The 12,573-nt window shown below is 37.0% G+C and overlaps 1 protein-coding gene across 2 annotated transcripts in view; it reads right to left on the reverse strand.

The window, feature by feature from the left end:
- Window positions 1–12,573, reverse strand: part of TMEM135 (transmembrane protein 135) — a 342,694-nt gene that overhangs the window by 24,039 nt on the left and 306,082 nt on the right. For both annotated transcript variants that reach the window (XM_027848341.1, XM_027848342.1), the window contains 2 exons: window positions 5,084–5,230; window positions 1,043–1,112 (listed from right to left, as the gene is read on the reverse strand). In XM_027848341.1, coding sequence (XP_027704142.1) covers window positions 1,043–1,112; window positions 5,084–5,230 — 217 coding nt within the window. The remainder of the gene's footprint in view (window positions 1–1,042; window positions 1,113–5,083; window positions 5,231–12,573) is intronic.

The following is a 12,573-nucleotide window of genomic DNA, read 5'->3' on the forward strand; positions in this document are numbered from 1 at the left end:
TCTTTCACCACTTTAAAATGGTACAAGAAATCTGTTGTTGAAGGGTAGCTCTACCACACTACAGAACTAGAAAAATACTCAGTTACTATATAATTAGTGAACGTGCCCCTTCCCTATCTTTGGGGAATATATATGCATAAGTTGATTTGGGCTCATATATAAAGCACTGTATAAAAAACCCAATGCCTAGGCTCATAGAGGTCCACAATTAGAAATAACATTAAGACATTTTCTCCTCTCCTATAGAAAACCATAAGGGCTTTCCAGTCAATAATTTACAAATCTATTCATACTCCAGACTGAGAATCGGGATGTATAAAAAAAAAATAGCAACAACAACATATTCGATGGGTTCTTTAAAAATGTAAACTTTAAAAAAAGAGTCAGATCTGTTAAGAAAACCACCTCAAAATAAAAAAAAAAATTGTAGCAGGTGGTACCACCTGTGCCAGACAAATTCCAGTCAAAACAATCTCCTTTACAGAGGACTGTGCTTGAGAGGAAGGGCGGGAAGTGTACTAAGCATATAAGGGAAAAGGGTAATTTGTGCCAGGGGACATAGATGGCTCTCTCAGTGGGTAGCAACTGTGGGCAATCTTCCATTATCCCAGCCCCTCAAAAAAATTTAACAACTTTGCAAGTCTGAAGTCACATTGCACGATACCAGATGTGCACAGCTGTATGTATGTAACTACTTATCCAAAGTCATACTCCAGGTACTCTATTTAGGGTGGGGTTGTAATGGGGCTAAATTAATAACATTTTTTTTCTCTCTTACTGACCTATCTTTTTTCTCTCACTCTCATGTCTTTCATTGATTTTAAATAAGTTTATCCTAACACCATGAATTAAAGATCTAAAAGTACATTCAAAAAGACTAATTTGCTTGTTATTGTCCATTAGTTTCTAGCTTTACAAATTACATGCAAAGAAATAATAATCCTTAACATGTGAGAATTATATTTTTCATTTACCTCTAATCTAATACTATGTTATGTGATTTCCATTCACAATTACCACTGGTCATCTTTTATAGACTTACTTTTAAGCAGTAAGATATGCAGTTATCTTCATAGTGTTTGCAACATCTATGCCTTGGTCCATGCTTGCATCTAAAATTGAACCCAAAAAATACAAACTGATTAGATAAAGGTCCCAAGACCACAACATTTAGAGACAGAATGGACCCCTGAGGCCTAATCCCCTTATTTGACAAATGAGTAACTTGGAGGCTCATAAAAACTGAGCAACTTGCCCTAGGTCATAAAGGCAATAAATAAGTAACATAGACAGGATTTGAACCTAGTTCACATGATTCTAAATTTAGTGCTCTTTCCATTATGCTACACTGATTTCTAATGTCAGTATCTAAATTTATTAAATTAAGTAAAAACCCTCCACATGCCCAATTATAAGACGTGCATATTAAAGATGTGCAATTAAATTAAGATGTGCAATTAAAAGATGACTTAATTAAAAGATTTTTTTAAAATCAGTTTTGTGCAGGATAAAATTAGGAAGACATTTGACTGCGAAAGCTAAGGCCCCTTTGTATTTGTCCTATAGTATGTAAAATAATAATCTGATTTCATTTTCTCAAAATTAGCTTAAATAAACTTTTACTCAAATTGATTTTTGCAAGTTCCTCAAGGGCAAAAACTTATCTTCCATGTTTGCACCCCCAGCACCTTGGGCCTTCAGAATGTTTACTGAATTCAGCACCACACCAGGACCTAAGTTTGTTTCATCATTCTAGCAATAATAAATTATAATGGCAAAACAGTATTTCGGTGTTTATCTGTTTCATGTTTTCTGTTTCATCTTCCTAAAATTATTGATTAGTAAATTCTTTGTTTTATTTGTGTCACCAAAAACCATATCCATTTCTACTACCAAATCAGGATATTCAAAAGAGTTTTATATACTTACTTCGGTTTGGTCTATGTTAAGCACTCTAACTCTGTATGTATGTATATGATGTATATGGAATGCCTCCAGAGTGCAAGGGCAGAACCAGATTAAAACATAATTGGGAAATGGTAAACAAAACAAATAAAAATACAACATAGAAAATCTGGTTTTCTAAGGCAATATACCTCTGGGATCCTTTACTATTTGAATGTGATACCACTGACGTAACGTATTGTTTTTCTAAATGGGCCATATCTCACTTTTCTAGATGTATGTTATGTCTAAAGCCTAGCTATGGACAGAAATGATACCACCCTTTTTTTTCAGGAGTAAAATAACACAATCTCCAAAGGATCAAAACTACGGATAACTCAAAAAGCAATGGAGAAATGCATGGGGGTGGGCAAGCAGGCCACAGCATAAAAACATTAATAATGTTAAAGAATTCATAAAAGAACATTCTCTCTCTCTCTCTCTCTCTCCCTCTCTGGAAATGTAGGATTGACAAAGTAGGTGGTCTGATCATAACAGGGGAAAAGAGACACAAAATTAAAGTGCTCCACTGGTATCCACAAAATGTCCAAAGCTGAAGAAGGGTCTAGTATTTGGTTAGCTCCTCTGTGGAGGATCAATAGGAAAATATGGACAAACGTTGCATAGAATAAGGCATGGATGTATCATCATCAGAAATAATGGAGAGAGTACCTACATCAATGAGATCATGAAAATGCTGAGATGAACAGCTTCAGTATGGCAGCACCTGAAATATGCTGGTTTTGACTACAGTTTTTCTTTCACATAGAAAGAAAGAAGGTAACTGCTTAAAGGCCATAAAGATTTTAATTCTTTTAATGCTTTAAATTAAACAAGTTTGCGTATCTTTGTGTGAACAAGTAGAAAGTATCACTTATCCATTTCAGAGTTATGTCAATGTTTTTATTATTTGAAGCATACAGAAGGAGAGATGATGGTGGGTTTGTTTTTTTTTTTTTTAAACCATGAAACACTGTATGTTCCAGAATCACTGTAAGATAATTTCATACAGGTTCTACAAACAATGTTGCCAAGTGTTTGTGCTTTATATGAAGTAAATTATACAATTTACATACTCAGCCAAATATTTTGGAAGTTTTGAATCATGTATGATAAAGTATGCTGGGCATAAATCATCCATGAGGTCAGGTCATGGAGCAAAAATCATAATGAAAATATACTCGGGTTACAGGCATTTATACTTAATTACATTTGAAAGGAAACATATGGAAAAGAAACTTGTATTAGGATTAAACGTTCAATATTTTTGTAAATATAGGAATAGATCATTTGGGAATTCTAAAGAAGGTTGGCTATCTGTGGCTGATTTTCAAACCATTTCACTTTCTAGTGTTTAGCAAAATTATGTTGGAGGAGCTACTGTTCAAGTCTCATTTTATTTATGCAATATATTAGTTGCAGGGGTATTTAATCAAAGTAGACCCAAGGAACTTGAATTAAAGAATGTACTATTTTGAATATAAGTTCCAGACATCAATTAGTTAAGTTTTCATCTTATTGGGGTTTTTTTGGGGGGGGCTGGGGAGTTGGGTAGGGGGATAGTTCACATTCCCAAATAATTGACCTTTATAACCTCTTTTAGACTAGTAAGTTGGCAGCATTGCCATATTAATCCTTTCCTATTTATGAAGATAATTTTCTGGGAAAACTCTCTGGTCCTGGATTTCTCTCATCTTACTTACAAAATGATATGGAAAGCCCTTTTCTCAATTTAGCCCAACAAATATATTGAAACTTACACACCACCTTTCATTAGGAAGTGGGGGTGGGATGAAGGCAATGGCTCACATTCACCATAACATTTATGTCATCAGCATGATACAAAAGATTGGGTCATATGGAATTGTGGAGAGATTAGGGTAGGGGCCAAGAGAAGGAGAAAACCAAGGAAAGAGACCTCCTACTGCAACAAGGTACTATTTGCAAAGATTTCTCTTCAGAATTCCCTTGGAACTCTTGGATTCTACTGGCTGATGATACTTTGAGTCTGCTGTTAACTTGATACTGACCAGATCAACTGGTCATTTAACCATCCCTTATCTTCACACTAAAACTGCTCACCATGCCTTGGACTGCCTCACTTTCTCATTTTTTCTCCCTGCCATTCTCTTATCCTGCTATCATTCTTCCATTGTCATCCTTCATTGATTTTTTTTCTTTTTTTGTTTTAGAACAATTTTTTCCACTCTCTGTGTGTGACATTACTTTAAAGCTTAAGTGTTTCAACTGCTTCCCTCTCCCTAGTTTCTTTTAATGTGAGTGAATACCTCTTCAGATCTTTTTCCTTTGACTGGTCAGTTAGGTAATCCACAATATTTCTGGCCTTGTTGTTAACACTGTAGCTCTGTGTTTTCTCCCTCACTTGCTCTCCTCTCTTCTCACCCTCTTACCACAGATGACTATGCTAAGATGAAATGCTTCTTGTTGGCTGTTCAAGATCTCCTCTGCATGGGCCTCCCTCATCTCCTGTGTACATCTATTCCATCCAACTCAAATAATTACTGCTAATATTATTTTTATTTGCAGATATCCTAAACCTTATCTTTGTCATCCATATGCCTAGAGAGCAACATTGGCTTTTTTCTTCTTTTGCTAAAAATAAAAATGTCTTGTTTGACTTTCAAAGATCTGAACGTTTTCTTCCTTACAGAGAAATCTTCATTAATTAAGACTGACTTTTAGCTGTTTCTTTGTCTTCTTTAGTCACTAAAAATTTCTTTTTTGGTTTTGTTTTGTTCCTTCCTATGCTGGAATATTCAATTAATGTACATCAATCTTTTTCTTCCAATCTACTATCCCAGATTCTAGTAAACTCACCTAGTTTTTAAATGGCCAAATATTTCAGTTTCAAGCTAATATGTTTCTGAATTTGTATATTATTCTATAAGATACAGCTTTCATTTGTGCCAGAGACTATAAATCTTCTTGTTTACCATTATAAAATTTTCCTCTTATAAATTTCTATGCATTTAGAATGATACATGCATAATTATTACTACTGTTTGAATGGAAAACAAAATAATCCAACATTGGTCTTATTATCATATATAAAACAAAGTGACTGGATATATGCTAGGTTGTTAGGATAAAGAGTCAAATCATTTTTAAAAGAACTCACACTGAATCCACAAGTTTCCTGGCTAGAGTAATTATGGTCATTCTTCTTGATTTCTCCTCATGCTTCTCTCTCTTTTGTTCCACTTTTGCATATGCTGCCTCTGGCGAATATGAATGTGTGGGAATTTCTTCCTTCCCTACAATGAATCTAAAGAAAAAGACACAACATGTGGCATTTCTCACTTTTCAAAAAGATACGGGAAATTTACTTGGATGCAAATAAATTTCAGACAAACCTCCTGCCATTTAAAATAGTATTTTCATGATTTATATGTTTGACTTTCTATACAAATGTGAGTCAGTACTCAAGAAAAAAGACAGACAATAGAGTATAATACAAAGGGCACTGGATTTAGAGGCAGAAAATCTGGGCTACAATCCCAACTCTGACACAAAACAACTATGTGATCCTGGGTAAATCACTGAACCTCTCATGTACTCAACTTCCTCATCTATTAAGTGGGAGTTCATCTGAATCTTTCCTAGTTTCTCTTACAAGGTCTTTCAAAAATCAAAGAAACAGTGTACATGAAAGAATTTTGTAAGTGAATATTTTAGAGGGAATTTTAAATTTTAAAGGGAAATATAAATCCACGTTATTAGCTTTTAATATTCTGAAGTATTGAAAATGACAAAATGTTGATCATAATTTAACAGAAACAGTCATTCTTATTCAATTCAGTAAACACTCATTAAGCATAGTGCTTAGAGTCTAGTAGAGGCAATACACAAACACACATTCATATATGAAACAAAATTACAGTCTACAATATGTATACATGGAGGTGTGTAAGACAAAATGTTGTGTGAGGTATGGGGTAGGACAGAAGGTCATTATCTATGAAATCACTTTACATTTAAATAATCAATATTTAAAATCATTAGACATCTTAAAATACTCCTAGCAGAAACAGATGTATTAACTCTGTTCTACTGGCCAATTGCAGTAATTATCTTTTGCCTGAATTCTGCTTAGTACATTTGGATAGGCTCCCCATTTCCTGCCCTAAATTACTATATAACATTTCCCTGAGCTCTAGAGCAGCTGCATTGTAGCAGTGGGCCATATGTACATACATACAGAAAGGAAAAACTAACATATAACAGGAGAAAAGGGAACAAAAAGCCTGCACCTATTCTCATATAATTTTTTGTGAACATCCTTTTTGTTTTCAATTTCTCTCATCTGACTGGTCTTGGAGAAAAAAAAAAAAACTCAGAGGAGGTACCATTCTTACCCTACTTCAAACTACTACATTTTAGGAAATGTAATAATCATTCACCATTAAGACTTTTATTACAAAGATGGCTTGTGAACATTTAGAAAGGAAAACGGTGATAACTAAGAGTCAGTATGGGTTCATTCAGAACAGGTTGTGCCAGACCAGCCTTATTTTAACATAGCTATTAGATGAGAATTAATCGTACACCTGTGTTACCTTGTGAAAAAGATAAAGAGATGTTGGCTATTCAAAACTGGTTGAACAATGAGACTTGGAAAGTTGTGACTGATACATGGATATTGTTATCAACAGAGAATGGAATTTGTCTAATTCAGTCTCAACTCCAACCCCAACTATTTTCTTTCCCTCTTCATGCTCTCAAGAAGCTCATAGTCTAATGGGAAAGACAACATGCAAATAACTATGTACAAACAAGCTATATACAAGATAGATTGAAAATGATCAAAAGAGGAGAGGCATTAGAATTAAGCTGTCTTCAAGTATCTGAAAGGCAATCATGTAGAATAGGTTCTGTTTGGCCCTAGAGAACAAAATGGGGTGGGGCAGGGGAGGGAGGGGAGTTGCAGAAAGGCAGATTTGGGCTTTCTTGGTATAGAAAAGATTTAAAAGGCAAAACAATATAGAACAATTAAAAATGCCCCAAAGTGGAATGGAATGCTTCCAAAGATGGAGGAGTCCTCATTCCTGGAGGGGTTCATGCATTGGTTGGATAATAAAGTATTAGGAATGCTGTAGAAGAAATGGGTTTAGACTAGACACTTTTTGATTTCCATTTTTTACCTGGCTGCACTACTTTGGAGTTTCCCTGATTTTTCCCACCATGCCCCAGCAAGCTCACCATTGGGAAAACCTCATCATCTTGCTAGATCCCAGCATCCCATCCCATTGCTAGATTTCCACCTCATTGACACTCTCTGTCCCTCTCACAGGAGGGTGGAGCCATCAACTCCAAAATCTCCATTGAAAAACGGAGCTCAGCTCAGAACATTTCCTCATTTTTCACCTGGCTGCTGTACTGTGGAACTTCTCTAACTTTTTCACCACGTCTGGCCATTTCCCTCTGCCCTCCATTCCACTTTTCTCCTTCCTTTTGTGTGCTGTCTTCCCATATTAGATTGTAAGCTCCTTGATGGCAGGGGTTTTCTTTTTGCATCTCCAGTGTTTGGCACATAGTTGGTATTTAATATTTATTGACTATTAACTTTGAGACAGAGGGAGCAGCCTGCACCCAACACAAATAAGGGTGCCCTTGATGCAGAAGGGGCAGCCTGTACCTATAAATAGAGCTGAGGGACAAAATAGCTGGATCAAGCATTAGCAAGGAGGATGGTTTGGTTGGATTGTAGAGCAGGGGTGTCAAACTCAAATAGAAAGGGCTGCACTGACTTAGAAAATCACAAATTAGTATTATCCACCTGTTGTATTATATTTTTATTTATTTTGTTAACCATTTTCCAATTATACTTTAATCTGGTTCAGACTGTACTTAGATTTTTGAATTGGAGGGTCTGACACCTCTGAATGTGTGTGAAATAAGGCTGGAAAGGTTGGTGAGACTGTGAAGGTCTTTAAATGCCAAGCTGATGCATTTGTAAATAATAACACCATTAAATGTCATTTATATAGTACTTTTATCACAGTTCCAATTTTTATTATTTACCACCATAGTAAAATATCCCATGAAATATGTAATGCAAGTTTTAACCTATGAAATAGCCTCAAAAATATTTCCTCCACTTTGATCTTTCTTAATAATGATTATGATTATGAAATCAGTTTCAAAAGGAGTATATATGACTACTGGATAACGGGACATGGGATATCCAAATTCTTCAATGGATCTATGATCATCACTGATGCAGGTATCATCTCCCCAATGATGCAGACTACAATCTATCCTTGTCTGCCCAGTTTGTGTGGTTCTTCTCCATGGCTTTCCATATATTTGCCAGAAGAGGTCCATCTAACAGTCTGATGTGAAAACTGCACCATTTGGAAGAGGGAAAATTCAAAGATTGGTACTATGACACCTGAAAGGTATATATAGTACACACACAGAGCAACCCCTTTATGTGTATTTGGAATATAGTATATATTCACATTAGTGGAATGTCTGTGCACCCAGAGTGTGCTTTTTGACACTAGATTGTGAAAGTGAATCAACAAACATTTATCAAATGTCTTTTATCTGCAAATCTCTATGTTTGGTTCTAGATTAAGAAGTTCCTTACATTCAAGAAACTTAAAAATCTAACAAAGTGAATACAGCAAGTATAGAAATAAATATGCTTTTAGGGAAGACTGTATTAGTGATCAAGGTAAAGTGCTCTGGCAAAATTTAAGAAAGGAGAACTCACTTTTTCAAATGGGGAGCTCTTCATGGAAGAAGTGATACCTGAGCTGAGACTTAAATGATTAGTCCTCTCTTTCAAAAGGGGGTTTTTATAAAGATTTCAAGAACTATACCACTTTTTATGATCAACGATAAAGTCTTGTATTATAAACTGAATAGAAAATAATCTAATTTCCCCGATACTCTATATAAATTAGTTATTTAGTTCTAGTAATCATGTAATAATGGTGACTGCATTGTATTAGGCTTTACTTTCCATAGATAGGTTTTAGTGAACCTGATTATGCCCTTTGTAAAGAACTTTATAAAGTAGAGTGTATTTTAGCTACTACAATGAAACAAATAAAAAATTTCAGTCAAAGATTTCTCTCTCTGTTTTGTGGGAAACCACAAAGGCAGTTTATGCAGACACTATGATGGGAACCCAATTTAATTCAAAAAGCATCTATTCAGTGCTACTATGTACAAAGCACTATGATGGAAAACAGGGATAAAGACAAAAACAAAATAGTTCCTGCCCTAGAGAAGCTTACATTCTGCAGAAGGAGTGACGGAACATAAGAGAAAGGTATCCATAACTGTGGGAATACTGCCCAATTTCTATGTTATTTTCTCTTCTAAAGCTGACCTGGCTCCTTCCAAAGCAAATCTCTGGCTATTTCCCTTCAATATCATCCCATCTTTTAGCCCACCTGACTCAATCCAGTACTCCTACATTCCACCTACTTGGTTTATCACTTATAGAACATGTAAAGAGATCTAGGAGTAAAAAGGGTATGAGTACTGTATATAGTGGCATTCTACCCCAACTTTGAGAATTACACCACAAACACTCTTGTAGGTCTCAGATATATACTGGTACAGAAGAAAGAGTCATAGAATCAGAGTCACATGACCCAGATTAAAGCTCCTCTCACTAGCTTTTTGATTTTGGACAAGTCATTAGCAGAAGAGAATGGTGGTGAAACTGGTCTACGAAATTATCAACTTCTACGCTCACCTTGATGATGCTCTCAAGATTCAAGGAGCCAGAGACAGTAAAAGGTCTACACCAAGGGGACTAACATCCCTTAGAGATCTGGAGCAGAACCATTAGAAATCCCAAGCATCATTCCACTATAATTAAGGTCTATAGACTCAGATACCAGTAATCAAGTGTTTGCTGCACATGTAGAGAAGTATCTTCTAGGTGTGCCCTATTCCCTGCCAAGAGTTGTGGTTATAGGGTTAGTGATGAGGGTAAGTTTAGTATAGCCTTAGGGACCTAAATATCAGGTATTGATGGAGCCAAACCATTAGATCAAGCTGTCCCCTCCATTTCCTGCCTCCATTCCCTGGTTTCTCAATATCAAGAGCAAGCTGTTGCCCTATTCTCTCTCACTAATGTGGTAATAAGTGACTATAGGAATCTGGGCATATAATCAATTGATTCTTCCCTTATTCTCTATCTGTCAAACTCCCACCTCCTGCCTCCTTGCCTCTGTGGAACACAAATGCCATTGAATGAGATAAAAACTGTTTTTGTCTCAGCTACCTCTTCCCATATTCTCATCACTATTTATCTTAGCTGTACTCCTCTCATTATCAAATGTGTACATCCCTGGAAACTACACTACCAAGGTAAGTGAACTTATTCACAGCATTCAAAACTTCTCCATTTGCTGTAACCAATGGTTCCATGTACGGATGGTGTGGTAGTAGCTGATGGAGCACCTGTGTCTTCTTGGAATCGTTAGGCCAAAATTAGCAGAAGCAGCAGAGAATCGATCCATACTTTGTTGCATCTCGGCTTCAGAAGCTGCATTGACTGCACAGTCATCTGCAAACAGAAAATCATGCACCAACACTCCTTCCACTTTGGTCTTGGCTTGCAGTCTTTTCAAGTTGAAGAACCTACCATCAGTGCAGTAGCTGACCTTGGTGCCATGTTCATCCTCACTGAATGCGGCTGACACGTGGATTGCCACAGCTAACTCAGTGTTGAGGAGGCGCCGAACAAAGCATGGGAGAGAAGCAGTATTACACTGACTACCAAACTGAAGGTCTACAGAGCCATTGCGCTGACCTCGCTGTTGTACGCCTATGAAACCTGGACAGTATATCAGTGCCCTGCCAGGAAACTGAATCACTTCCATTTGAATTGTCTTAGGGAGATTCTGAAGGCCACCTGGCAGGATAAGATACCAGACACTGAGGTCCTCTCTCAAACTAAACTGCCTAGCATTCAAACTCTGCTTCAGAGAGCACAACTCTGATGAGCTGGCCATGTTGCTAAAATGCAAAACGTACACTTGCCAAAAGACTTTTATGGAGAACTCACACAAGGCAAGCATTCACATGATGGTCAGAAGAAGTAATACAAGGACATTCTCAAGGTCTCTCTTAAGAACTTTCAAATTGATTGTGTGACATGGGAGACACTGGCATAAGAGCACTCAGCATGGTGTGCCCTCATCAGAAAAGGTACTGAGGAAAAACCCAAATGGGGTCACAAAGAGGAGCTTTAACGCAAGATATGCAAATTTAGAGAATCCACCCCAAAGGTTCACACAGACTATTTGTGCCTGACCTGCGGTAGAACATTCCACGCTCCTCTTTTCTTTTTTCCCTACACTCTCTCTGTTGCTGACCTAATTAGCTTCCATGGATTAAATATCATCTTTTTGCAGATAATTCTCAGAAGTATATGTGTGTTTGTGTGCACACATGTATGTGTGTGTGTGTATTTGCGTATAAAGATGCAGTGAGAGCAGGAGAGAGACAGGGAGAGAAAGGAAGAGACAAAGGGGTGGGGGGGGAGGGTGAGATAGCCTGAATCTCCTGAGCTCCAGTCCCATATCACCAACTGCCGAATGGATATTTCAACCTGGATGTCCCATAAGGCATCTCAAACTCAACATGTAGACAAAAGAACTCATCTTTTCCCCCAAACCTATCCTTTTCTAAAAGTCCCTACTACTGTCAAGGGCATCATGATCCTCCTAGTTGCCCAAGTTCACAACCTTGATGTCACCTTCAACTCCTCAAACCATAATCACGTGAGCTGATATATTAATTTCCCCTTCCTTATTTCTATTTCCATATCTATTTCCACAAACTTCTAACACATATACTCCCTTTTCCACACTCATACAACTACAACCCTCATTCAAGTGCACATCATCTCTTGCTTAGAGCAAGGAGCCTCCTACTTGTTCTCTCTGCTTACTTGGCCCTTCCCACTCTAATATATCCTCCACACAGGTGTCAAAGTCATTTTCCTAAAGTGAAGGTCTGACCATATCACCTCTCTACTACCTAAACTCCAATGGCTTCCCATTACTTCTTGGATCAAATATAAACTGTTTGCATAGTATTTAAAACACTAAAACCTGGCCTCTTCATACCTTTCCAATCTTCCTACACATTGCTCCTCTCTATACATTCTATAGTTCAGTGATACCATCTTAGTATTTTTCACACTTAACATTCTATAGTTCAGTCATACTATCTTCTCAGAATTACTCACACATAACATTCCATCTCCTATCTTATGTCACTGCACTGCCTGTCTCCTATGTCCATAATGTTCTCCCTCCTCACCTCCAACTCTTGTAATCCCTGGTCTCCTTTAAGACTCGGCTCAAGGGCTACCTTATCCATGAGGCCTTTCCTCTCCTTCCCCCTCCCCTAGCTTTTAATGGTCTTCTTCAAGGTCACATGCTTTGTATGTGTTTTGTATACACTTCTACCTGTAAATGTACATCCTGAGGTATAGAATGCAAGTTCTGCGAGAGAAGGAAACATTTTGTTTTGTCTTTGTATTCTCAATGTTTCACAGTCCCTGGCACTGAGCAGACACATAATAAATACTTGTTCACTGATAGGCAAATTGAGTCATCCCTTTTAACTCAC

The sequence above is a fragment of the Vombatus ursinus genome, unplaced genomic scaffold (genome assembly GCF_900497805.2).
Source record: "Vombatus ursinus unplaced genomic scaffold, bare-nosed wombat genome assembly UNPS02005659.1, whole genome shotgun sequence".
NCBI classification, from domain to species: Eukaryota; Metazoa; Chordata; class Mammalia; order Diprotodontia; family Vombatidae; genus Vombatus; species Vombatus ursinus.